The sequence below is a fragment of the Pundamilia nyererei genome, unplaced genomic scaffold (genome assembly GCF_000239375.1).
Source record: "Pundamilia nyererei isolate P.nyererei 1_Seehausen unplaced genomic scaffold, PunNye1.0 scaffold00129, whole genome shotgun sequence".
Lineage (NCBI taxonomy): Eukaryota > Metazoa > Chordata > Actinopteri > Cichliformes > Cichlidae > Pundamilia > Pundamilia nyererei.
Window position 1 is genome coordinate 1710376 of NW_005187530.1, and position 26262 is coordinate 1736637.

The following is a 26262-nucleotide window of genomic DNA, read 5'->3' on the forward strand; positions in this document are numbered from 1 at the left end:
TACTACATTACAGGAGTATGTGCTATTGGACCAGTAGTTTTAAAAGTTGCTCTTACAACTCCCCACAGTTCAGGTAAATTCACCTGACCAGCATCTCAGAGTCTTCGACTCCACTCACAGGAGGTGGCGTCAGGTGTGTTCCTCCCCAGTTGATGAACTGCTAGCTAGCATCAGCTGTGAAGAAGTGGGATTTGTCAGGTGTGGTAATTTCACAGTTGTATCTCGTTGTTTCAGTGTGACACACTGTCATCCTCGGGACTAATGTGTGCGCGTGCTTGTTTCAGCGTGGTGAATTACTCAGTCACAGCCGTGTCAGAGGCCAGCGGCGATGCTGGAGACTTCTTCTGCGTCAGACAGGAAGAGCTCAGCTATGGCAAGAAAATCAAAGACTCATTGTATCCATGGTAACGCATACACCTGAGTGGCTGTCTGTCAGCGGTCTGCCCTTCTACTACACTGTCCTCTCTGTTGCTCTTCCTGTCTCTTCTTTCACTCGTCTTCTCTGTTAACATAGAGGACAGCCGAACACTGGCTTCAGTTTTTGGATGTTTTCTGTGTCAGGTTGTTACTAACTCTGTCCGTCTTTGTTTCAGTGACTGTGAAAGCCGGGAAGTTCTCACACTGTTGTGCCAAGGTAAGATCGCAGATCTCCACTCATTCTGTCTGACACACTGGCCCACTTTATACACCGACACCCAACACCAACACTGTTTTCACCCCAGTGTGTAGAGCTCCCAGACACGGTCTGTTCTTGTCTTCTTTCTACTAATCTCACATGTATTTATTAAGCTATTGTCTGCTTTGTTTACTTTTTTAAATGGTGCTATTCTCATTGATTTCTTGTCCATAATATATCAGTCTTTCAACTAGAGTTTAAAAAGTAACTGGTCTTTTTCCTCACTGTTACTATCTTAAACCAGACTGCGGCAGACGTAGTTTTGCGGCAGACCGTATAGTGGGTGGTGTGGACGCCAGGCACGGCAGCTGGCCTTGGCAAGTCAGTTTGCAGTACGATGGTGTTCATCAGTGTGGAGGATCCATTATCTCAGACCGCTGGATTGTTTCTGCAGCTCATTGCTTCCCAGAGTAAGTGAAACAGATAGATTTAACACAGAAACAACAGCTTGATGGATTATTGTAGCTTTTTGGAAAATCCAAGGCATACATGAAAGTTTAATAAATTTGTACAGACAGTTTGAATGAAACTGTAATTTTACTTCTATGAAAAGTTCATTTTCAACATAGCTGTGTGTGTATTTTGCCCTCGCCACATAGGGACAATCATCAGACTGCTCTGCCTGCTGTTTTGTTTAACGTAGTGTTTGCATGTAAATTTAGATGTTTGTGTGCATAAAAAACACATCACAGCTCGCCTATTTCTGCTCTTCTAATGCTAGGCGGTATCGCTTTGTTAATCGCTGGCGTGTGCTGTTGGGCTCCATCTACAATAAACCTGTCAATGCCAACGTAGCGGAGGTTAAGACCATTGTTTACCACAGCAGCTACCTGCCCTTTGTAGATGCTAACATTGACGACAACAGCAGAGACATCGCTGTCCTGGCCCTCACTCAGCCTCTCACTTTCAATGGTAGGACGCATTTGCACATCATCAAAATCTGCCTGGTTTCAGTAACTTACCTCCTAAATTTGATCCAACATAATTATTTCAGGATAAAAAAAATTGCAACTGTTGATTGTTTCTGATGCTTTAGGGTGACACTAAAACTTAAACAAGCACTGTGTGCAGAATATTTGACACATTTTAAAAACATATATATATATATATATATATATACACACACACACACACACACACACACACACACACACACACACACACACACACATCTTGGTAATGTGATAAACTAGAATTACTATAATCAATTAGTTACAAGATTTTAGGGGGGGAGAAAATAAATTTCAGAGCATAAACAGTATTTATACTGAATAAAATACTGGAAAAAGTATCAAACAACTCACTCAAAATTCTGAAATATGAAATATTTAATCACAGGTTTTTAAAAATCTAATGTGACGATACCTTATAGGCACTGAACTAATTACTTCAATTACTCTAATTGAGAAAGACTGCAGATAGGAGATGAAGTGCGTCAGATACTGTTACATCTCTGTGCTGTCATCTACTACAAGTGTTATTCCAGTACATCGTGTCTGACATCTAGTGTTCAACATTTATAACTGCAAAAAAAGAAAAGAAAAGATGGAAACACTTTGGGTGATGTCAACAAGCAAGCATGAATGAAAGGGGAACAGCTGAGGGGTTAGGGGGAATCAAGTAAGAGGGAAGGTAGGAATGGCTGGCTTTCTTCAGGGGGTGACATGAGTTAATGAAATGTGACAAAATCAACTGCCTGCTATTTTCATTAAATGTATGCATTTGTTTTGTTAATAAATATTTGTTTGTGTTTCATGTTTGTCTCTGTGTGTAGAATACATCCAGCCTGTTTGCCTACCTGCATATGGCCAAAGGCTGATAGATGGACAGATGGGAACAGTGACAGGCTGGGGAAATGTAGGGTACTATGGTGAGTATACGTTACATTAGTTATTGATAAATTTGGTAATATTTCTATAGAACGTCGTCTTCTTGCATTCAGTCGTTGTTTTTGTATTTAAACGTATCATATTTTGCATGAATACTGCGGTGCACTAAATAACAATAACATAAATATAATGGGAAAGGTTTCAGTAGCGTGACGATAACAACCATTCATACGTGACTGTTTATATTCAGGTAAAAACACAGTTGCTCATATTTAAATTTTGATCATTCTAAACTATAGGCCATCTAGCAGATGTTCTACAGGAAGCCAATGTCCCCATCATCAGTGACGCCGTCTGCAATGCTCCTGACTACTACGACAACCAGATCACTACTAGTATGTTCTGTGCTGGCTATGAGAAAGGAGGCACTGATGCCTGTCAGGTCAGATTGTGCTCATGCAGCATTTCTGTCTACTTTTGTTTAGTCTGATAAGTCCTTCTTTTACTGGCATGAATATAAATTGGCATACTTACTGGTTTGATGTTATATCAGTGTCATGCATGTGATTTTCTCTTATATTTTCCCATGGGTAGTTAAAATGTGAGTGTGTGTCTGTTGTTTTAGGGAGATAGTGGTGGACCCTTTGTGGCTGAAGACTGCTTGTCCAAGACCACTCGATATCGTCTGCTAGGAGTAGTGAGCTGGGGAACTGGCTGTGCCATGTCCAAGAAACCTGGTGTCTACACAAGAGTGTCCCGATTTCTGCCCTGGATATCCTCAGCCATGAGGGTAAGAGTCCTGCCATTTTTCATTTCATCGGACACAGCATAAAAACTGTCTGTGCAGCCCCATCCACTCAGCCAAATCTCCTTCAGTCCCAGCACTTTCGATCTTAATTGTTTGCAACATGTGATGTTCACTTGTGCAAGAATGAATCACTTGCAGGGATGGGGTTGGGAAGTGTGAACACATCTAATTAGCATCTGAAAAGGAGTGACTACATTCGCTCACATTCTGTCACTGGAAGAAGCCACCAAGAAAAATCACTTGTGATTTGTCATAAATACTGATCCACTGGTATACAGGCGTAGGTAAACACCTTCATAATCACAAGTCTGTGTCAAAAGAGACTTGTCAGAAGCCTCTGGACTACACATTCCTGATTTACATTTGTATTGCAGTTGCACTATATTGCATTGATAGAAATCATTGACTTCAGGTGTCAATGATTCTACTTTTATGGCCACAGGTGTGTAAACCAAGCCCCGAGGCATGCAGACTTCTACAAACATTTGTGAAAGAATGAGTCGCTCTCAGGAGCTCAGTGAATTCCAGTGTTTTATTGTGATAGGGTTCCACCTGTGCGGCAAGTCCAGTTGTGAAATTTCCTCTCTATTAAATATTCCACAGTCAGCTGTTAGTGATATTGTAACAATATGGAAGTGATTGGGAAACAACAGCAACTCTCTTTGGGGGAAAGAAGATTATGGCATTGGGTTGTTTTTCAGGAATTGAGCTCAATTTCTTAGTTCCAGTGAAAGGAAACCTTAATGCTTCAGCATACTGAGACATTTTGGACAATTTCATGCTCCCAGCTTTCTGGGAACAGTTGGGGATGGCCCCTTCCTGTTCCAATATGAATCTGCACCAGTGCACAAAGTGAGGTCCATAAAGACATGGATGAGCGAGTTTAGTGTGGAAGAACTTGACTGGCGTGCACAGAGTCCTGACCTCAACCCGACAGAACACCTCTGGGATGAATTAGAGTGGAGACTGTGAGCCAGGCCTTCTCGTCCAACATCAGTGTCTGACCTCACAAATGTGTTTCTGGAAGAATAGCCAAAAATTCCCATAAACACGCTCCTAGACGTTGTGGAAAGCTTTCCCAGAAGAGTTGCAAAGGGTGGGCCAACATCATATTAAACCCTATGGCTTAAGGATGGGATGTCCCTCAAGCTATTGTGCATATGAAGGCAGACAAGCAAGTACTTTTGGCAATAATGTTCCCAGACCTACGAACTGGTGGGTTTACTTCTGACATCCTCAGGCCTGTAAATCTGCAGTTGCACCCAAGACTATATATTTATGTTTCCTGTGAGCAGAAAGTGCAAATATGCAAATGCAGCTGAAACTACTGGATCAGTTAGTAATAATAAAGTAGATTTTTATAGCACCATCAGCATGATCTCATACACACACAAACACACACGCGCAAAAACACAATAAAGAGCAAAGTCAGCTTGAATAAATAGGCAAGCATAAAACTTAAAACAACACTCACTTTATCTCACAAAGTGTTTCATGGAGTGGCACAGTGGTGCAGCAGTTAAAAACCTGTTTTATGGTATTGCTTTTAGGTATTTGACTAGGGAAAGGGGTATGCAACTATTGCAAACATGAATATGTGCCGTCCTCCATGGACCCTCAATGTGGTTGAACATTAACTGGTTGAAAAGTGGGCTGGAACAGTGGTGTTCACCACAAACGAGAGAAGCGCGAGAGACATATCAAAAACATAAAGCATGAAAAGAACAGACACAATGGACACTATTTCACTTCTGCTCTTTCTGTGTTTTAACTTTGCTCTTCTCTGCTGCTGGCAACGACCAATAACAGCACTAACAAGAGTAGTCCACAGGCCAGTCATGTATGACCATAATCAGCTACAACATGTAGACTGCAGTCCTCAGAGCGGTCTCTAGGATGTGACCACCATTGAACCATGTTGATGCCTGAACATTGCCACAAAGTTCTTGGTTAAATCCTGCTGGTTGCTTCTTCTTCACGATTTTCCAGAACCCAACAATATATTTGTCGGGTTAATTTCAAACTGGCAGCAGGTTTGGATAAGAGAATGATTTCCCGCAGCTTTGTAATGGATTTGCTTGTCATCCTATGTCAACTGTGACAATGATTAAGAAAATGGATGGATAATTGTGTGATAAAAAAAAGAAAGCTACTGCTGTATCTCAGAGGCTTGATGATCTCCTGAGAGGAAAAATTGAGACGCTAAAAGGAAAGAATGGACTGTTGTACATCAGCTTCATGCCATACTGTGATAGAGAGGCTCAGGACCAGTTCAAAAGAGCATTTCCTTTTAATTTCAGCTCTGCCGTTCTAGTCCCCCCCCATGTATACAGGTCAGTGGTAGTGTGGAGATTGACTTGAGGTGACATTCAGTCAGAGATTTAATTCATTTCATTAGGCCACAGTCACACGGAGGATCTCATTATCCACGCGGTGATGTTCTGGACTTTCAGCTAGAGCGTCGTCCAAAGGAGACAAGTCTGTGTCATCGGGCGAGCTCAGTCTGTCAAAACACAAAGCAAATACATCATAAAACATACAGCAGGTATTTAAACAGAATAATGTGTCGCATGCTTTTGTTTTTAAACTTACAGTTCTTCAGTTTTGTAACTAGTGCAGTCGTTCTCAAAGTTGTGATGATTCATAGCTCTCTATAAAAAACACACCAAGACACAAACTGGATTCTAATCTTTTTCATCTATATTCTTATAAGGAAGCTTGAGTGCTACGCAGTAGTTAATAAAACCATCACCCAACCTGGGGGATAAGATGCTCTTTGAAATGTTTCTTTGCTGCATCTGGATTGTATGCGTTTGGAGGATTTCTGTCTGAATCCGGTCCAATATGCAGACGTCTGTGATGTGTAGATGTGTATTTTGGATTAGCTTCCAATCTAGCCTGAAGAGTCGCACACAGATCAGTGAGTTCTTTGCTTCGAAAGGAAGGAGGCCTAACAATCCACCCAGCCACCCCTTCAACAGCACCATCCTCCTCATCGGACATCATATCAATTGTTACACCCCTCCAGAAGTCCAGTTCATCTGCACTGAGGACTCCCTGCCTGGCTTCCAGCAGCTGTAAGCAGAGGCAGTACATACAGTTGTGGATGTGCAACCTCTGTGTGGTGACAGTTTGTGCACTAATGTGACTGAAAAACAGTGCAGCAGTACTGTCAGTGAGTTTAAATCACATCAGATAACTTTACCCTTTTCCTTCTCTGACGGCTGCGGGCTGCAGTCTTCATTGCTTCAGCCTGGGCTGCAAGGTCCGGCTGGCTGTAGCGGAAATTCCTGCGTATGGTCTCATAGTATGTTTTACAGGCAGCTGGAACCATTAAGAGAGCATGTCACAAACCTGGAAACAGACAAAGCTACAGTAAAAGAGTAAAGCACAAACAGTGCTTACATAGAATGGCATCTCTAGCCACGTTGTGCAAATCCGGACTTTCAGCCAGAGCTTGGACCAAATGAGACGTGACTGCCTCATTGTGAGGCGAGCTCAGTCTGCGAAATCCAGATGTTTACACGTCAGCGATCACATTGAGATATTTAAGTATATATGTATTACACAGCCTGTACAACTTACACGACATAATATCTCACCCTTCTTCGGGATTATAGCGCTTGCGATTTCCCTTGGCGTTATGAAAACGACGCACCGCCTCCTACAAAATAAAACACCATAATTGACTTTATGAACAAACTCTCTCATCCAGCTGTTCACAGCTCGTCAGATGTGCTAGTCGTTTAGAGCTTAGCAGTTAGCGGTGGCTTCTCTCTGCCTCTCCTGCTCGGGGTGTTTGTGCGGCTCTCCTCTGCCTCCTTAACGCACACGCCGCATACATGCACACATACATACCGCAATCTTGGGATTGTGCGCCCGTCTTTTCCTCTTCTCCTCCACACAAGCGCGGGAGTTCACTACTTCTTCTAAAGCGGTCATCCTCTCGTCTATGGAGTGCAGTTTTGCGTTTACCGCTGTTAGTTGGTCATTCACATCAGCAGCAAACCGAGCCAGCTGACGAGACAGCCCTCTCATAGCAGTGAGCAGTTTGTGGTCTCTGCTGTCCGGAGCAGCCAGCCCCGGTCTGTGCGGAGGAGTTCCCGGAGCGATGGAAGAGAAACGACGTCCCGGCATTGCACGGAAAATCCAAGCCGCCAACACACGGTGTCCTAAATCTACCCAGCCTGACAACTTCTCACCAAGCGGAGAATAACATGCTTATATGGTAATAAGAGACGCTCTTCGCGAGGTTCCTCCAATCACCTGCAAGATCCTGGTCACATGGAAACCTCATCCAATTATATGCGAGGCTAAGGTCACAGGTACTCCCGGCCGGTGTGGCGTCCCCCACCCCCAACCTCATTTGCATTTTTATAACTTACAGCATTTTCATTTGCGTGTGAAAGCCTCCACCTTACCTGGGTGGTGCCAGGCTTCTCTGACATGCAAAACTAGCTGAAATTCAAGTTCAACATAGATTCCCAGCAGTTCCTGATTTTATGTGCTGCCTACAAATTCCTGATCTCTACCTGCACCTCTGCTGCAATTCACTGTGCTGCTTACTTCAAAACCCCCACTTTCATGTGGTGATGTTCTTATTAGCGTTTTACTGTATTACTTGAATTTTATTATCTTCTAATAATAACAGAAACACAATGGTGGTGTTTACATATGTTGGGCAACATAACCTGCTGAAGTTCAAGAAAACATCAGAATGGAGAAACTGATAGGAAGGCAACGGCCTGTTACAGCAGAGGTATGCAGATCTCTGAATGCACACCAGCCACAGGAGTGATGGTGTCACTCCTGCCAGCAAAGAATGGAAAAATTAGACTACACAGGCTCGTCAAAACTTGCCAATTCATGTCAGAGGTGTTTTGTAAGATTAAGGTCAGGACGTTGTGGAGGTCAGCCTTCCACATTTAACTCGTTCATCCATGTCTTTATGGACCTTGCTTTGTGTATAGTCATGTTGCAACAGGAAGGGATCATCCTCAAACTGTTTCCACAATGTTGGGAGCATAAAATTGCTGAATATTGATGTTTTAAGATGAATAGAATGATACAATTAAGAATTTCATCCTGTTATAACATGTTCAATTCTGCTTTTGTTTTTCCTCAGAACTATCAAAACTCACCCGGTGTTCATAAAATGGCACGGACATGAGATTCCTGCTTTCATGTTTCTGCTTTTTCCACTCTTGGATGACAAAATGGACAGTCCCCATAAGTGATACTGTGACTACATAGGTGCTACGACAGGGGGAAACAAGGCTGTGATGTTCCCCTCTCGTCAAGCCTTCCATTCTCACTGAAGCATTTTTCTGAGGATTTTAACAACTCTCCGAGCCTTTACTGTAGAGTGAAAAGTCTGGACACACATGAAGGTGTGACTGTGTCACACCTTCATACCGTACATATTATCAAATGTTAACAGAGGCTTATGTCTTTGCAGGGATACACAGACAGAGCCCAGACATGAGGATCTCAAGTGATGAGCTTACTGATTCACTGCAGTAATCAGAACCACTACAGTTTGTAAACTACATTATTTTTCTGACACCATTTTCTTTGCATTTCTGTGGGGAAAAAAAGTTACCAGAAGTAAACCTATAAATACAACATCAGTTAATTGCGTACTTATAAGGTCTGTTTGAAGAATTCATGATGTAATTTCAAGCCTCATTTTATGAAATTCTTCTTTATGTGGAGATTTTATTTGTTCGCCCCACACAAGTCACTTTCTTCAGTGTTGGTCTTCCTGCAGCCTTCTACTCAGCAAGCCACAGTGAGTGCACCCTGCATCATCAATTAGTACTAAATACTTAAAGTACTTTGGTCTTAACAGAAAACTAGAGATTAGTGCTAATTAACATGTAGAGAAATCCTGGAGTTTCGGTTTTTTAAACTTAAAACTCATAACAGTCATTTACAGTTCAACCTGTACGTGTGTGATACACGCCATATCTTTTTATATGCAGTAGCTTTACTTTTTTATAATAAAAATAATAATAAATCATACAGATTACAGTTAAAATCAATCAGTTTTTTGTTGTTGCCTTGTAAATATTAGTCAGTGTCTTGTTTATGTAGATGTTTATTTGTGACATTTTACACATGTCTAAAAGACTTGCTGATCTGAAGAGCCAACAGTGCAATACCGACTATAATCATGTTCTTATTAAATATGTACTTTGCAGACTTTTATACTTCTACTTGTGACTTTCAACTTTCAAATGCTAAAGGTGTCCCATCACATTAACTGGTTTTATTCCTCCTACACACATATACGCACACACATTACTGTATATCTTGGTTTTGTTCTTACTTATTAGAGTGGCTGCTGAAAATTGAATTTATACATGACCCAAATAAATGATTCGGTATTCTACATCAAGAACATCAACATCTTTTTATGATGTAGGCGTCAGTGGTAAGATTGACTTGTAAACAGATTTTACCAAGCAGGAAGTACTGCAGTTCAATCAAGTCTGTTCAGTCTAATAGTTACTATTTAGGACCACCATGTGGAATAAAATTGTTTTACACTTACAGGATTTATGATGTGCATACTATAAATATTGTAAAATGTAATTGTTGCATTGAGTGTTGTATTGAAATAAAGCTTTAATTGGCCGCAGGCATCTTGTAACAATATTCATTGTTCATTCATCAATCCCATTAACAAATTAATTCACAAGCTGAACCAGTCTCATTACCTCTTAGCTGATGGAATGACAGAAATGTCATTTTTTCTCCCTGCCATCCTTTAAAACATTTTTTTTAAATTTCACATGCTATTAATTTGATCAGTTGTGTTTTTACAACATAAACAGTGCAACAACATGATTGCTATAAATAATTAAAATTATTTCAATAAAAAACATTTAGTTTTCAAACGTTTTAACACTCCTGAAAACAGGTTTGCCTTAAGATGACGGTACACTGAGCTTTAAACTTGCTTATTTTCTTGAGAGGAAGAGGGCACATGACAAAATGCAGAGACTCAGCTGGATTTAAACACAGAGGCGTAGATCACAGAGTCGTTGTTTTCTCTTGCTTCGGACCTGAGGAGAAAACAGTGGAGTGAACAATGTGGTTGGGTCTCAGTCTGAAGCTGTGTCAGGTGTCACTTCTGTGATAACCTTTATGATGACACACCGATAGCAACACTGAGGCAGTTTAAGATCAGTTTTGTTATCATGGAGTGTGGTTGTGTCTCCTTTAGTAACGTTTCTAGAAATGTGCAGGCTTTAGTCACTGTTATAAAGATAAATCTTAATTTTTTTATCTGTGATGATTTCAGTTATTTTGCTTTAGTTGGAGACGTGTGTGGAAACCCTACAATGCTGTGCTGTGAACATTTTAGAGTTTGGAGAGGAAGCATACCAGGAGTGCTGTGGCCGTCTGTTGGAGTTCAGGTGATGTGGAAAACTGGGGTCTTTGGGCCTGATGGTCACTGTGGAATAGGTAACCTCATCTTCATAAGAAGCGGTATCCTAAGAGAAAGAAGAAGTTGATGTAATATGAGTGTGTTGTGTTTAGCAGAAATGCTGAACAGTTACGACTGTGGATCATTACTTACATCCCGGTGTGAGCTCCTCTGTGAAGCCGTAGAAATGGCCTGAGGAGGGACAGAGGGAGTCGAGGATGGAAGCGGGTGGATGTTAGCATAAGTGGTGTCAGGTGGATCTTCGGCGGCTGAAGATCTTGATCTTGTTCTGATGAGCCTGGAGTCAAACACTCTCTGCCAGAGTGGACACATCCAAATCATCACTCCACTAGAATATTTGGTCTGCTATCTGTGTGTGTGTGCATGCTCTTCAGCGGGATACTTCCCAAACCTGTGTGTAACTGACAGATATGGCTTATTTAAAGATTTGTTTGCATGTACTCACTTTCTTGTCTGCGCTAGTCTTCTGTTTCTTCCTGCCATGACAACAAAATTTAAAAAGATAAATAAATCAAGAGTTAAATATGTCAAAAGTTGTGCCAACTCAAGCCAGAACAGAACGTTCTACGTTGCTCAGTCACGTTTCCTAATGTTTAAGGGAAGCTGTTATGTAATACTAGCAAACACAGGCAGCTTACATGCTAAAATACTGCCTTCTAGGAGTTTCTTAATATATCAAAACTAACTAAATGTACAGACACAATCTATAAATCTATAAAGAATCCATGAAAGTCGTTTTATGTATAGTAGTGACCTTCTGTGCTGATATGGACCCTAGCAATGAATGCTCCCCTCCCTACTAAATGCCAAGATACCGACTGTCAGTGTAGAAATATGCTGCGGTGACTGATGTGTTAAAAATGGCAGCAGCAGAATGGAAATTCAGATGACACACACGGTGCATGTTAACACTCATTACAGCATTAGGTAAGACACGTTTTTAAAAGTTCTGCAACACGTGAAAAAAAATACAGTGACATAAGAAATATGCACATTTAAGTAAGAGTATAAGTGCAAAAAATGACATGAGTCAGCCTCACTAAAGCCTCACTCGCCATCTCTTACTGACTCACCGGAACAGAAGAAGCGCCACCACTAGTGTCACAAGAAGAGAAACTCCAATTCCAGCCAAGACTGGGAGGGACTGCCCTTCTGAGGGGAAAGCACACACTCAGCTTGGAAATAACATATAGTCAATCAGCTCGATAAATTTCAATAAAGGAATTGAGGCAATTTAAGATTTATTTTTAATATCAGATTAAGAGGTTGTGGTATTTTGCACAGATTGCCTTTTGAGGATACAACGAGCATCTGTAAGTATTGGCTCCTACCATCCTGCTTTCTCTGCATGGACAGCAGCACCTGAGTTGAGTTGCTCTCCCCGAGACTGTTCCTGACCTTGCAGAGGTACACTCCACTGTGGGACTCTTCCACAGAGGGAAGGGAGAGCAGCTGTCCTGAGCCCACCTGCAGCATGGAGCTGGTGGCGTCAGAGTCAACCATTTTGTACCATATGTAGCTGTCTGCTGAGGGGTTAGCCACACTGCTGCAGGTCAGATTGACACTGCTGCCCTCATCAAACAGCTGTGGATCCACTGAAATGGAAATGTTCGTTGGAGGGTCTGAAAAAGCCCAAACATCACGATTGTTAACAGATTTGTTATAAAAAGACAGGAAAAATGGTGATAAGTGATCAGCTGTTCACAACCTCTTCTTCTTTGAGTGCTAAAATCTGAAGAGACACATTACAACTAAAATAATTACATCTAAATGTGCTCTCTTGTCTCCCTAATAAAAACAGAAGAGATACACTTCTCAATAGCTTTAAGATCCAAAGTTTAAAGTAAAAAAACGATGACCCCCCCCCCGGCACACACACACACAAAAGCTGCTGACTTTAATTAATTTGGTTGCATGTAATCTTGCATCTAATTTTGATGCCTAACTTCAGTGGAAAATGTTACATTTGTTGGAATCTTGTTAAAGATTAATTCTTTGAATGAATAAACCTTAAGAGTATCAGTTAAACTAATTTCATCACGTATTTGTTAGGACAGGACAGACTTTGTCTTCCAGAAGTGATCTCTAAATTAAAGTGGACATGTAGGACTAATTTGGACCATGGAGCCCTAAAAAACTGTTATAGATTTAACTCTTTCCGTGAAGCTCAATTTAGGAAATAAATGTTTAAAAGAAAAGTTTTTAGAACCCACATAAACCCACCTAAACACTAAAAAACAGTCTAAGGGGGTCACCTTAGACTGCAACAATTAGATTTTTAAAAAATGTGTTTCTGGTCCTTTCATTCATCAGTCTCTTCTCCCTATGGACAACACTAAAGAACTTGTTAACTTGTGAATAATCAGGTCTTAGAAAATTTCCTTTTTAAGTAGATGGTGAAACCAGTTAGACGACATGTGTGCTTTACTGTAAAAAGTTAAAAAATGATGCATCAGCATGGATATTTTAATATCACTTCCTCCAGACTGAACTTTTTGACACATTGTGACAGCAAACAGACAGACTGTAGCAATCATCAGGAAGTTGTGATATCAGTCAGTTGAGGATTGCCTTTGAAATGTCTGACACTGTACTCATGACCACGTGTCTAATTGCCCTCCTAGATAGCTTCCAAGTAACCAGACACACTCACATCTAACGTCAAGGTGAACCTCTGTCGAGTTGATCAAGTCGATGCCCCTCCAGCTGATGTTATTCCATGCCTGGCAGTAGTACCATCCTCTGTTGCTGGGGAGGATGTCAGAGATGATGTAATTCTGCCCTGAACTGAGAAGCTGTCCATCCTTATACAGGCTGTATCCGCTGTGTGCCACAGGAGGGTTGGCATCGCTGCTGCAGGTCAAAGTCGCTGTCCCTCCACTGCGGATGTCTCCCCATGGACTCACTGATAGTGTCACTTCTCTGGGAGCGTCTGCTTGAGAGGAGATAAGGAAGTGTAGCCACATGGATGATAAATCCTCATCGTAATGATGGAGTCATTAAAAGTGTCAATACATGCAACAAAAATAAAATACAATGAAGGAAAATTTCAGTATTTTACTTCCCCTTTTCTGTTTTTAAAACTAATTTTTACAAGCCACAAAAAAACTCCTCTGTCATCCTGCTGTCTCTTATCTCATCGGCATTGGCCACAACAATGGTGCTCATGCTGGATAAAACATAACCTTATCTGACCTTATCTCACACTTAGATCAAACTTCAAGCAGCCTTTAACCTAATTTCCCAGAGTAAAGGTGATATATTGTGATGTCCAAGTGAGGATATGTAAAAGTACAACTTGAGCCAATTTCTGGACAAAATTGTCCAAAAATGATTCTAATAATTCACATGATCAAAGTTATTGAAATATTATGATGAGATTCAAGTGTATTCCTGTAACAATTGGTCTTCCTCACGGGAGACAGAAAGAAAAACACAGTCATATATAATAAAGTTAATCATATATTCATGTAGCACGTGAATAGAGCGGGGCCTGTAACTTGAATTCTGTGGTATGCTTTCTTAACCCTCTACTCACATTGAACATTCAGAGCCACAGGTGCGGATCTGACTGATTCCTGTCCATGGACTGCACAATAGTAGTCCCCAGCATCCTCTCTCCTGGCCTGGAAGACTGGATTTGACACAGGTTGCCCATCTCTGAACCAGACAATGTTTTTAGGCTCAGGACAGCCTGACATACAGGTCAGCGCGACACGACCTCCCTCTGTCACAGTGCTCGGCTCGATGACTGTGGTCAGCTCTGATAAAGAAACATAAATCAATAAATGTTTGCTAAACTCATCGAAACAGAAATGTTCTCGTAATTAGTTGTTACCTCCCACAGACAAGTACATCGGTTTTATGCTCATCCATCTGTTGAATGTTGTGGTAAAACGAAAATAGTAAGCTCCTTCATCAGTGTGTTGTACATCATTGACCTTCAGACTGCAGTCGCCGCGGAAGTTTCCCAAATATTTAAAGTGGTCCAGACTTGAAGTAAGTTTATCAAGACGAAAAAGTCCCCATCTGCCAGATGCATACAAGTTTTTAAACCAGCTGACAGAAGTAACAAAGTGACCTACAGGGTAGTCATATTTGCAGTTGATCAATACTGATGTTCCTTTCAAAGCACACTGATTTTCAGACGTCACACTCCAGTCTCCGCTCCAGACACCTTTGGACAAAAATGCAGAAAATGAAGAAAAATGTATTTCCAGAATTAGCGCTGCAGTTCCATTTTAGTCATCACATATCGTGTTTATTAGATTAAAAAAATAAATCTCCTCACCTGGCGTTATTACCAGAATGATCAGGCTCCAGCTTTCCATTATTTGAAGTTTTACCTGCAACAATCATGACACAGGTCAATATACACCAGCTGTCCCAAAAAATAAAGAAACCATGAGTTAGTGATCAGAAGTACTCACTGGCTGAAGCAAAGTGGCTTATTGCGTTACACATTCTTCATTTTTGTGGTGCAAAAAGCAGAAGTAGGCACACATCCTTTCGTTGCTTCCTCTAATGTCACACTTTCAGAATGATTATGAAAAGTTATAGTTTCATTTTTTTTAAAAACGGATATCAACACAAATATTTCAATTTATAATTAACCTATTAAAATGTTTCCATACTCTATTAAACAAGCATTATCTAATAATTGTATTTAAAAAAAGACAACTAATTGATACAGCTTACATCTAATGAAGATGTTTTATTTATTTAAGATGATCAACTCTGACTTCGACTAACATCACTTTAAAATGACTGTTCTTAATTAAGGATTTCTCATTTGTTGAATGCCCGCTGTTCTAGCTTATCGCCTTTTTTTTGCCGAGGAAAGGAGTCAAGGATGTAGGAAGGGCTTGTAGACGACCTGAAATATATTTTTCCCACCAGGTGGGGCTACCGCTCTATTTAAGTGAAGCTGGAGAACCCACCGGTGTCTTCATAGATATTTTTTGCAGCGCTGTGATCGTCTTAATGTATTTTCATGTGATACCTCTGTGTGCAGCTGTCACTCTAACGCTGTGGCATTGGATTGTTTTGTGTTTTGGATCTCGCAGGCGTTTAAGTATCAAAAGCAATGGATTTTAAGAGCATGTTTCATGACTCATTCAGGTTTGTGGTTCTTGTATCCAACATAAGTGAATTATGCTGTGCACTGTGGTTGGTGTCCATGAACAGGAAGAGCCTGTTCTCAAAGGAACAATCACCATGTGATTTCCTCTCCTCTCCGCTGTATTTAACTAAGGCATTATTAAGGTACTTTTATATCGTGCGTCCAACAGGATGATTGTAACATCATGATTTGTCATGACTGATTTCTTAACGTTGTCTTTTCTGGACACATTGCCCCACGAAATATTGCAATTGCTGCAAAAGAAAGGAAATGTTACAAACTGCACATTAGTGACACATTTATAGGCAAAAACATTTTCTAAACTTTGAAAGTTTGAAGCTATAGGATGAAGTTCTGCATCAGGTCAAATATGTAGACTCTTTCAGAAAGAGTGAGTGAGCCTCTAAAGAAATGTGTGTACAAATCTGGGACTCATCAATACTTTCTTGAATTTGTTCGTACTCTACGAGCAAATGTAGAAGCGCTTCAGAACATATGAACAAATGATAAAAGCCTGGATGTCTTAGAAAATTTAGTCACACATCTTTAAACTGAGCACTACAACTACTAATTCTATTACTAATACTGGTTATTATAAGTTTCTTCATCATTCAAAGGTTTCCAAAACACTAAAAGCTTAAAGTGCTCAGAATTAGAATGAAATATGTGACAAATGTGAACACTTTTAACCTTTTTATTAATAAGCATATAACAGCTAACAAAGGCATTGTGGTGTCTAATCTTATCTCATCTTAAAATATTCTTCATTTCCATCCAGCAAGTATGGAAGATGAAGAGTATAGTTTCATTTCTCCACACTGTCCCAGCTTTGCTCGTGATAGTGGATGTTTTTCAATAACTGCAGTGCAGTTTCTCATCTGAGGCTGACACATCCTTATCCTCAACTTTTTTTCCCCCAATATCAATTTAGATATATTCCAGCCCAAGCCTGGTGTTTTCTGCTTAAAAAAAGGGAAACAATCACTTTAGAGTAAAAATGCACTTTTTCTTCAGAGACTATAGTTTCAGTAGCCTCAGTCAGACTTCATTTATGAATTTATTTCCATTAATTTCAAGATAAAGAGATTTCTTTATATAGAGAAAAGAGGGTGTGGTATGGAGATTATGGTAGCAATCAGGAGTAGTTGAGAGTGAATCCAACAAACGCGGTGATAACTGGGACAATACTGGTTCATGTTTGAGGTTTCACTTTCTTTCTTTTTTTTGCGCAATAAGAACATTTAGGTTAGTGAATGAGACCCAATATGTGCTTATTTTTCCTTTTCAGGCTTAAAATCTAAAGTGTTGCGAAACAAGACGTGGATCACCACAAGAAGCAAGACGTTCTTGAGTCGATCCATGTCACTGTGGAAAGTCTCAAATGTCCGGTGAAAACCGTGCACAAAGTACACAGTCATAGATAAATACATAAGATTCTTGTGAGAGTTAATTGTTTGAAATATTTATTATTTTATTACAAATGAATTAGATGATATTTTAAAATCAGCAGCAAAGAAAAACAGACATGCACAACTGATTGATTTGATTTTATTTTATTGACAGCTCATTTGCATTGATTGGATATAATACAAGCTCTATCAACTGCACAAACATCTAAATTTAGTGGAGAAGATCAATCAGTGCGGGAACTCATCAATGTGAAGTGCTGTATATCCTTTATGCATGTCAAAAATGATTCTACACGATTTCTCCCTCAGATATCAAGCTCTTATTTTCATACAAATCATCACTGCAAATGATAAAGTAGCAACCGCTAATAATTGGTCATCAAAAATTCCACTGTTAAGTATCAACAAACAGGCAACACTAGAAATATGGCAACCTGCAACGTGGAGTGCAAGCAAAAAGGCATTCAGTGTTATTGCTGTTCAGATGCACAGAAAGAAACAGCAAAGTTAGGAGCTGGACTCCAGGAAAGAACACATGCTTCTCTCTTAGTGAATCCATAATGTGACACAATCCGAGTGTCTGATCCAAAACGGTGTACGGTGTCACCAGGGTGAGTTTCCTGTCCCTCGAGTGGACAGAAGCAAAGTGATTTGCTCAAATGAGGAAAGCTGATGTGCCATTCAGCTAAGAAAGAAAACAGGAGAAGAGAATAAAATATAAAACCTGCACTTAAACAGGGAGCGTGTCCAGGTAAGAAAAGCAACAACAAACCTACATCACAGTGCTGTTGCTGTTTTTGACACGAGCAGCTGTAAGTGACTTACCTGAAGCTGCTTCCTCCTGGTTAGTGACGAGGCTGGGGCAGTAAAGTGTAAACAACTTTGGAGGAATCCTTTGGTTTTTTATCAGCACCCAGTGGCCGGTTGTGCACCTGCACCTGATCTGTGCTGCACGGACAGCAAACAGGAACCACATTAGTTCATCTCACATCATATCATAAAAGTAACAGGTCAACATAACATAAAGCAATAGTAGAAAACAGCACAAGTAACAATAGTACTGTGGACCTAAACGTTGGAGAAACAAATCGACAGTGAAACAGGAAGTGGGTCTTAAATTTGGGGATGATTACTGGGGAAAAGTAATTGGCAGAATTCATACCTCACCCTCATGAAAAAGACTCGCCCTTATTCAGGTTAAGACCGTATACAGATTGCATTTGTAAAAATCGAGACGATCTAAAACATATCCCGGCATCCTTTTAATGCCTCTGCCCGTGATTTAACTTGCATGTTCTTTACCAGCTCAGTCATGCTGGACTTTTTATTTTGAGGTGCTTGCGCATGTTTTGATCGTTGCGCTGAAATCTCATCCACTAGTTGTCATTTTTGGTCTCTGAGGATTCCACTCTAAACCTTAGTTGTAAGCTGATGGATGTTTATGCATTTACTTCAGTGTTGATGTAGAATTTTGCTGTCCTCACCCTCCAGCTACATCACTTTGGCTGAAAGATGTTTTTTTTTAAACTGGGAAAAATCTAATTCAGGCTCAGAGGGAATGCTAATAGGTTCTTATACATGTGGCAGCTGTTTATCATTTATTTTAACTGCTTGAACACAATTGCACTAGGCTAATTTTGAGTGTATGTTTTTTAAATTTAAATTTTTTTTATATATTGGGTGGGACCTTTGGGATGGGGAAGGTTTGTAGTTTGCGTAGTATGGGAAAAAGATATGCAGGTACAGTATGCTGTACCTGGACAACCTGGAGTAGTGCACAGTGATGTAGTTGGAGGCAAGGCTGCAACTTTGACCTTCTGTGATTGGTGGAGCATCCTTCAGAGGAACAATGGAGGGATGGGAGCTGTCACTCAAATCCTCTGGCTCCTCCAACACACACACACACACACACACACACACACACACACACACACACACAAATGCAAAAACTGCATTTCTCATCCATAGCCATGTGTGCCTCGTAAATGTTTTCTCACCGGTATGTCGGACATCTTGCCCTTCCTCACTGGGTAGATATGTTCAGCTGACTCATAAAACATAGTGTCAGCTGTCACTGATGGACACTGTGGGGGACACGCACGAAAACACACACACAGCAGAGAAAACTGAGAATTAGACTTACAGCAAAACTACAGCAAGAAATGAAGAGATAGAGCAATTCCATAACTGATCAAAACCAATTAAACAAAGATCACTGTACCTTGTTTGTCACGTCTACTGACTCTGTGTCTACTCTGTGCATGTTTTTACTGGGAAGGTAAAGAAAAGGGATGGTTAGCAAGTGACAACCCCTCTAACAACACTAATACAAATAAGCCAAAGGGAAGAAAAACGAGCAACTGACAAAACTGTCATATGTTCCTCCTTAAAACAGAGGAAGAAATTGTGCTTTTTTTTAATGTCTGCGTAAGATCACAGAAATAGCCCAGGAGTAGTAATGGATAAATAGCAGTGTTCTTCCTGTCACCTGATCATAACAGCCACTGTCAGTGTGATGAGTCCAGCAGAAACACCCACTGCTGAGGCCAAGGCAATGACCTTTAAACGACCTGCCAATGGAAGGATTACAAGGGTTATCAGTGTGACTAGAGGGGGGAAGAAAGGAGATGAAATGATGGAGTACAGAAGTGCCGCAAGCTAAAAAAAGATCAGAAATAAAAATAGAAAGTGTATGTGACTAAAGAGGGAAAGAGCACGGCATTAGTTAGCCGCTGTCTAGACTTTAGTCTTGTGTTTCCAGTCCTGATTTCCAAACCCAGCTCCACTTCTTCGGCTGTCTAGACTCACAGAGTCGTTTTCCACAGCACCTCATCACCTCCTCCTCCCCCCTTGTAGAGAGAGGGCTTTAAGTGACTCACCATGACTCATACAAAAACAGTCAGAAATCATGAGACCATATACAATGAAGACCAGAGCCTGCGATACTGACAGGAAGGTTTCATCACCATTCAGACAAAGGAAAATCTATCCAAACATCTCCTATGGTAAAAGATTGCAGATAAAACGCCTTGTTGAGTCTGCGCCTGATTGAGTGTGAGTGTGTAAAAAGTGAAGAGATCCCCCAAATTACTACAGTTTATCCGGAGGAAATGTGTACATTGTGTATGTGAGGACAAAGTTTAAAAACTTTCCAATGATTTTTGAGCTTTCATTTTGATGATCTCTTGCTGCTTCCAAAGAGCAATATCCTGGGAGGAAAGTACCAAAAACTGAAGTTCTGAAACTGGACATTTGCGCTAGCTAGTGCCAAAAGTGAGTCAATCTAAACTTGGGCAGAATTAGACCAACAAAGCTTTGCTCTATGGTGCTAACATACCTCTTTATTGAAAACTGTGCGGATATTTATGTTATTATTAATGTTTTTGGGGGGAGTTTTTCTAGCTAAAACTACCTATGCTGGTAATGTTTGGCTAAAACCAACTGCTAAACTGCTTTTCTGCTCTCTGATAGCGCTTTAGCTATTAGCTATGTATTGCTTCAGCTAATAAGAATAAGAAGGAATTGTGCCTGTGGTAGCATTTTTAAAGCAATTATATAATGAATATCCTTCATTTTTTTCTTATTAACTGTGCTTATTAACTATAGCTTGTTTCACACACATTTGGTGAACAGTATTCTAGTATCATTTTATTTTCATGTTAGCTCTAATTAGCAGGGATATGTGTCTGTTTGCAGAAGCACTTTGCTAACCACAGCAGGAGGCGTTAGCTGGTACCTTAGCACTCCACTCTGTCATAATCAGTTTTGGCTGCATATAACAACAAATACACTAAACTTGAGGCTTCAAACCATGCACATCTTTATATATATATATTTTATAGTCTGTAGGTGTTGCTAGTTAATCAGTGTTTGGATCCTCTTTAAGAATATTCATGTCCCTACGTAATTTCATCTTTGTTCAGATATTTCAGTCTCAGCCAAAGTGGCGGGCAGACCAAACAACATGTCCTTCTTTAAAGTTGCACTGTGGTTAAAAATTACAGCCATGATTTTTATAAACTAACAAAAAAACTGTGCTTGATAACATCCTGTTGACAGACATGTAACAAATGTGAATGTGTTTGTACCTCTGACTCTTACGGTGAGGACTGGAGAGCTGTGGGCTCCAATTCGATTCCTGGCCTCACAGTAGTACTGACCGCTTGCACTCGGGCCAACCTCAGAGATGGTAAAGACAGGACCAGACTTGGTGACCCAAGCTGCATGTCAGAGCACAGGAAAGGAGATTCTTCTTATGCATGCCACAACACAAATTCATATAACATACTTCCTGTGGAGGATCCTACAGATGGAAATGTTGCCTTTGTATAAATGCTTTAAAATGTATTAGTTAGTTTTTATATGCTGACATTGCACAGCCCCTCCATCCAGAGCTAATCGGTGCCATGTGAAGTTGTCCACTGCTGGGTTCGCCTGACTGCTGCAGGTCAAGGTCAAAGGTCTGCCAGCATCCACAACACTGGAGGGACGAGCCAGAACTGAAGTGTTCTTAGGGGGATCTTGAGAGAGAATAAGAAAGAATTAAGACAGCTTCAAACTTTACTCTATGAAGAAAAGCCACAGGAGTACAAGCAGAGCAGAAACTGAGACAAAACTGCTAAACGACACGAAGCCAGCCAACACATTCATTACTTACACAGCACAGTGAGAGTAGCAACAGGTGACGTTTGGTATCCTAATCCGTTTGAAGCTCTGCAGTAGTACTGACCAGCATGGTGAGCACGCACAGACGACAATGTCAGGTTCTGAAAGGCACCTTTAGTAATCACCTGGTCACCAATGATACGATACCAAGCATACCTGTAGCAGAGAGGTGATTATGGTGGTGGGGATGATGATGATTAGGGTGAAAATGATTCATGGGACTGGGCAAACATGAAGCAATCATTTTTTGTTAGTTTTCCCTGGTAGAAGACTGAAGATTAGGGGGGACAGGGGCTTTTAGCCTGTGGCACCCAGATCCTTTAACAGGTATAATCAGGCCTGCTGTTGACATTCATTTGTCTTTAAGTATTTTTCTTAAATTCTGTTTTAAGATGTTTCTCTATTGATGTTAATAAAAGTGTCTTAATTTCTGTACAGCACTCTGTGCCTTTTATGGCCACAAAATGTGCTAACTAAATAAACTTTACTTACTTATATTTTTAATGACTGATAGTGTTGGGGGGGTTTTTGGTGAAGAAATAATAAAATAATTCAGGACTTGCAAAATATCCAGTTTTAAATGAGAAACAAGACTGAAGTTTGAATTTACATAATTTTAATGTGGTGAAAAGCCGTGAGAGAATCATGATACTGACGAGGAAAAACACCAAGATGAGGAAAAAATACGTAGTAGAATTAAACTGCGATATGGCAGCCTCGCTTCTGTCAGTCTGCCCCAGGGCAGCTGTGGCTACAACTGTAGCTTGCCTCCACCAGTGTATGAATGTGAGAGTGAATGAATAGTGGTATTGTAAAGCGCTTTGGGTGCCTTGAAAAGCGCTATATAAATCCAATCCATTATTATTATTATTATTAAACTTGGTTGTTGCTGTACCCTCATACCTGTTGGCAGGAGGGTTTGCGTGGCTGACACAGCTCAGGTTTGCAAACGAGCCCTCTCTCATATCCCCTCGAGGACTCACCAGCACATGAGTGTTCTTTGGAGAGTCTAAAGAAGCGGACAGACGGTCAAAAAAGAAAAAAAAGATGCTATTATTTATAATGATTATGCAAATTCTCTTTGAGGTTGCGTCAGTAAGGACGTCCAGCATAAATTTCCAAATCAAACACACAGAGCTAAACACTGTGACTAACCCTTGTGGTAAGAGAGCAGCCGAAAGAGCTTTTTTATTTGATTATTAAACTTAATCTGTGTGGAACAGTATGAAAAAAAAACTGTCTGAGTTGAGGTTGTATCACTTCCTGTTCCTTTATCCATATGACATTTATTTGAGTACTCGCTTCATATCTCACTTAAAATAGAGTCGTTGCTTAATCAGTTTAACCCAGACTGCCCTTTGACAGATTTACACAATAAGAACTAGAATAAAACCCCGACTAGAATAACCATTTACAGAAAATGACACCAATCTATTACTAAACACATGATTTTGATTGGTTTAATTGGGGGCAGATTGTCTCTGTGATATTAATAAAAACATGCAACAAACTTACAAGTGACGTTGAGTAGAAGCGCTTTGGAGCGATCCGTTCCAAGTGAGTTACGGGCTACACAGAAATACTCTCCTCTGTCTGTGTATTTGAGGTTGGACAGGTGGAGCTGAGGCCTGAAACTATCTGGGATGCTCCCACTCTCCATGTCTGGAAAACACACAAAGGATTAGTGCAGGCATAAAATTGAAGTGTGGTCATAATCCAAGAAATGTGTTTTCTTTTATAGTACACTGTTTCCAAAACTTCAGTTAGTTTTGATTTTTTTATTTCTACAAATTATTCATTATTATGTCAACTTATGTGTAACTGTCATCAACCAGTTAGTCCATCCATCTCCATCAGGTGGACGTGGATGTATCACATATAATTTAAATACAATGAACAGAGGTGAGTCCGGTACCTTTGAACCAAGCAAAGCTCTCGACAGGCGGAGCTGCATCGCTGCTGCAGGTCAGAGTGACGGAGCTGCCCTCTGACACCTCTCCTACTGGAAAGACTGTGATGGAGGTGAAGCGAGGACCATCTGGTGAGCATGAGAAAGAGCAAAGAGGGACAACCCCATTACCAAAAATCTGAGAAGATGAGTAAGTATAACAAAATGAAAACCCTGTATTTAACAGAAAACAGTACAGACAACATATCAAGTGCTGAACTAGTCGAATTTTATTGAATATGCTCATTGCGAATTTGGTAATAAGAGCATGTGTGCAGTATATTATATGTTTGTGATCTGAGGAGAGCAGATGTTGTTGTTGTTTTTTTGAATTGGTTGATTTTGGATTGCAGAAGCACAGCAGTTTAGGGGCAACTCTGTTGTATTTTTGTTCCGTGGAGTTCAAAATGTTTCCATTTCAATTTTTCTACAAATCCATGCTGTACATTTAGAATGTAGTTTGGCATTGTTTCACTGTAATAAGAAAGAAGATTAAAGTTAATTTGGTTGGTCAGACCTCAGGATAGTTTTTGCAAATGTTCTTTGGAGGACAATCAGTGTTGGTTTTCAACCTTGTCCCTGAAGGTTCGGATATTTTCTCTGGATACTGAAGACTTCATTGTGGAATTATTGAACTGTTTAGCCACACTATATTTTATTCTGAAAGGACCTTTTTCTGCACATTACTTGGTAACCTCATTAGCTATGACATGATTAAAAGAATTAGTGTAACATACTTATGTAGTCTTTGTATGCTTTTGAATTAAATATAAAATTTAATTGATTTCTAAATAAATCGTTATGTGTAGATTTACATTGTGCACAGCATCCTAATGGGTTTGTACACAATTTAACGTTTATCAGGGCCAGTAACATGCATATATGCCCTATATGTGTGAAGTTCAGTAAAATCTGAAAATTTAATTGCTGATCTTTCCAGCAGTTACATTTTGCAGCTATTCCAGGAATATCCTCCTACATGCCTGTGAACATGACATGAAGAGATAAACTAGAAGATATGAAAAGCTTTCAGGTTTGGTTGCCTGAGGTTGCTTACGTCCCAGTGCCAGTGAGAGTGATGGAGACTGTACGTTCTGGGGTGGGATCGGTCGACAGGTGTATGCTCCGGCATGCTGCTGGTCAAAGCGGTTAATGATCATCCATTTCTCATAAGAGCCGAGGTTTAGACCATTCCTGTGTGCACACATAAAGTCTACACTTAACATGGACTGGTTTTTATATGCTCAACAGACTGTTTTTTTTTTCTAACACTCGAAGCATTTTACACAACATGCCTCATTCACACCCATTCACTCAAGCACTTTTCTATGCTTAAGTGCTTTCTGTCTAGCATTCACACACCGATGGATGCATTGGAGAGCAACTAGGGTCTCAGTATCTTGCCCAAGTATACTTTGGCATGCAGGCTGGAGCAGCCAGAGATCAAACAACCAGCCTTCACATTAGCTGATGACCTCCTCTACCTCCTGAGCTACAGCCACCAACAACAAACAACATAATTCTAACTTTACTCTATTAACAGCTGAGAGACATGTACGGTGTGTACTGTGTACATGCACACTCACGCACCTGTAGAGCGCAAGGCTCCTTCCTGGAGCAGCACATCCTCTGGCCTGGCAGCCCACAAACACAGTGTCTCCGAAGCCGAACATGTTGCCAGGCCTGGCTGGATGCAGCTGGACCTGGAGGTCTGAAGCACAGCTGTTAAGACCTTATTACATAATAGCAGTCATAGCAACTTTCATTAGTGTGGACCTACCTGTTACATCCAGAGTGATGGTGTCCGGGGAGGTCCATCTCCCCAGGGGCTGATCTGTCTCAAATCTGAAGTGATACTGACCTGCATCACTCAGCTTTACACCGCGAATCTGGACTGAACAGCTGGAGTAGCTACCCCCAGTATAACTGGAAGATAGATTTATATTAAAACACATTATTTCTAGAAGCGTTAAAAGAACTTTCACAACCAAACTTTCACTTTAATGCATCTGTGATGTGCGGGGTGGTCCCACCGTGTGCGTCCGCGGTATGACAGGCTGATCTGGTTTGGGTCGGTGTGGTGGGTGAACTCCCTGCGACCCTCAGCAGACACACGGAACCACATGACCCGCTTTACAGTGTGACCTGTGAAGATCATAAAAACAAACATACAAACAAAAACTGCAAATTTCATCTTTCTTTAACGCTTTACATTTTTATACTATTTCTTACTATCCAGTGTTTATCTGATTGTCATGGTCCCCGTGCCTGCCCGGTCGGCCCCACAAGGCTACAATTGCTGTTTCTGTTCTCTCCCTCTCTGCCTGGGCGGAGCTCACTGTGGGCTCC

At 40.6% G+C, this 26262-nt stretch overlaps 4 protein-coding genes across 7 annotated transcripts in view; 1 reads left to right on the top strand and 3 right to left on the bottom strand.

The window, feature by feature from the left end:
• Positions 1-9112, top strand: part of hpn (hepsin) — a 10662-nt gene extending 1550 nt beyond the window's left edge. The window contains exons 3-11 of the mRNA XM_005743276.1: positions 69-198; positions 285-404; positions 594-634; positions 921-1086; positions 1398-1588; positions 2451-2546; positions 2805-2947; positions 3131-3295; positions 8439-9112. Coding sequence (XP_005743333.1) covers positions 69-198; positions 285-404; positions 594-634; positions 921-1086; positions 1398-1588; positions 2451-2546; positions 2805-2947; positions 3131-3295; positions 8439-8483 — 1097 coding nt within the window. The 3' untranslated portion in view covers positions 8484-9112. The remainder of the gene's footprint in view (positions 1-68; positions 199-284; positions 405-593; positions 635-920; positions 1087-1397; positions 1589-2450; positions 2547-2804; positions 2948-3130; positions 3296-8438) is intronic.
• Positions 5620-7603, bottom strand: LOC102212085 (uncharacterized protein C14orf93). 2 transcript variants are annotated; one of them, XM_005743269.1, is made up of 7 exons: positions 7172-7603; positions 6916-6977; positions 6719-6816; positions 6519-6637; positions 6071-6388; positions 5906-5964; positions 5620-5816 (listed from the first exon to the last, which is right to left on the bottom strand). In XM_005743269.1, exons 1-7 carry the CDS (start codon positions 7448-7450, stop codon positions 5708-5710), a joined length of 1044 nt encoding a protein of 347 aa, XP_005743326.1. In that variant the 5' UTR covers positions 7451-7603; the 3' UTR covers positions 5620-5707. The 2 variants fall into 2 exon arrangements, with proteins under 2 accessions (XP_005743326.1, XP_013768841.1); XM_013913387.1 differs by having other exon boundaries at positions 5802-5816; positions 5906-5990.
• A 206-nt stretch (positions 9113-9318) lies between the features above and the next one.
• On the bottom strand, positions 9319-15196 carry LOC102212362 (B-cell receptor CD22-like). The gene is made up of 10 exons (XM_005743270.2): positions 15061-15196; positions 14608-14946; positions 14308-14532; positions 13423-13701; positions 12101-12391; positions 11843-11921; positions 11215-11245; positions 10902-11063; positions 10706-10815; positions 9319-10383 (listed from the first exon to the last, which is right to left on the bottom strand). Exons 1-10 carry the CDS (start codon positions 15098-15100, stop codon positions 10323-10325), a joined length of 1617 nt encoding a protein of 538 aa, XP_005743327.1. The 5' UTR covers positions 15101-15196; the 3' UTR covers positions 9319-10322.
• Positions 15197-17440: 2244 nt separating this feature from the next.
• Positions 17441-26262, bottom strand: part of LOC102212656 (B-cell receptor CD22) — a 10338-nt gene continuing 1516 nt past the window's right edge. For 2 of the 3 annotated variants that reach the window (XM_013913388.1, XM_013913389.1), the window contains exons 4-19: positions 25947-26058; positions 25694-25839; positions 25504-25624; positions 24971-25107; positions 23881-24003; positions 23481-23627; positions 22869-22974; positions 21958-22121; positions 21671-21820; positions 21389-21520; positions 19789-19870; positions 19522-19570; positions 19298-19384; positions 19057-19190; positions 18126-18248; positions 17441-17985 (exon numbers count right to left, since the gene is read on the bottom strand). In XM_013913388.1, the coding sequence (XP_013768842.1) occupies positions 18146-18248; positions 19057-19190; positions 19298-19384; positions 19522-19570; positions 19789-19870; positions 21389-21520; positions 21671-21820; positions 21958-22121; positions 22869-22974; positions 23481-23627; positions 23881-24003; positions 24971-25107; positions 25504-25624; positions 25694-25839; positions 25947-26058 (1793 nt within the window). In that variant the 3' untranslated portion in view covers positions 17441-17985; positions 18126-18145. The remainder of the gene's footprint in view (positions 17986-18125; positions 18249-19056; positions 19191-19297; positions 19385-19521; positions 19571-19788; positions 19871-21388; positions 21521-21670; positions 21821-21957; positions 22122-22868; positions 22975-23480; positions 23628-23880; positions 24004-24970; positions 25108-25503; positions 25625-25693; positions 25840-25946; positions 26059-26262) is intronic. The other variant, XM_005743271.1, reaches the window with a different exon arrangement.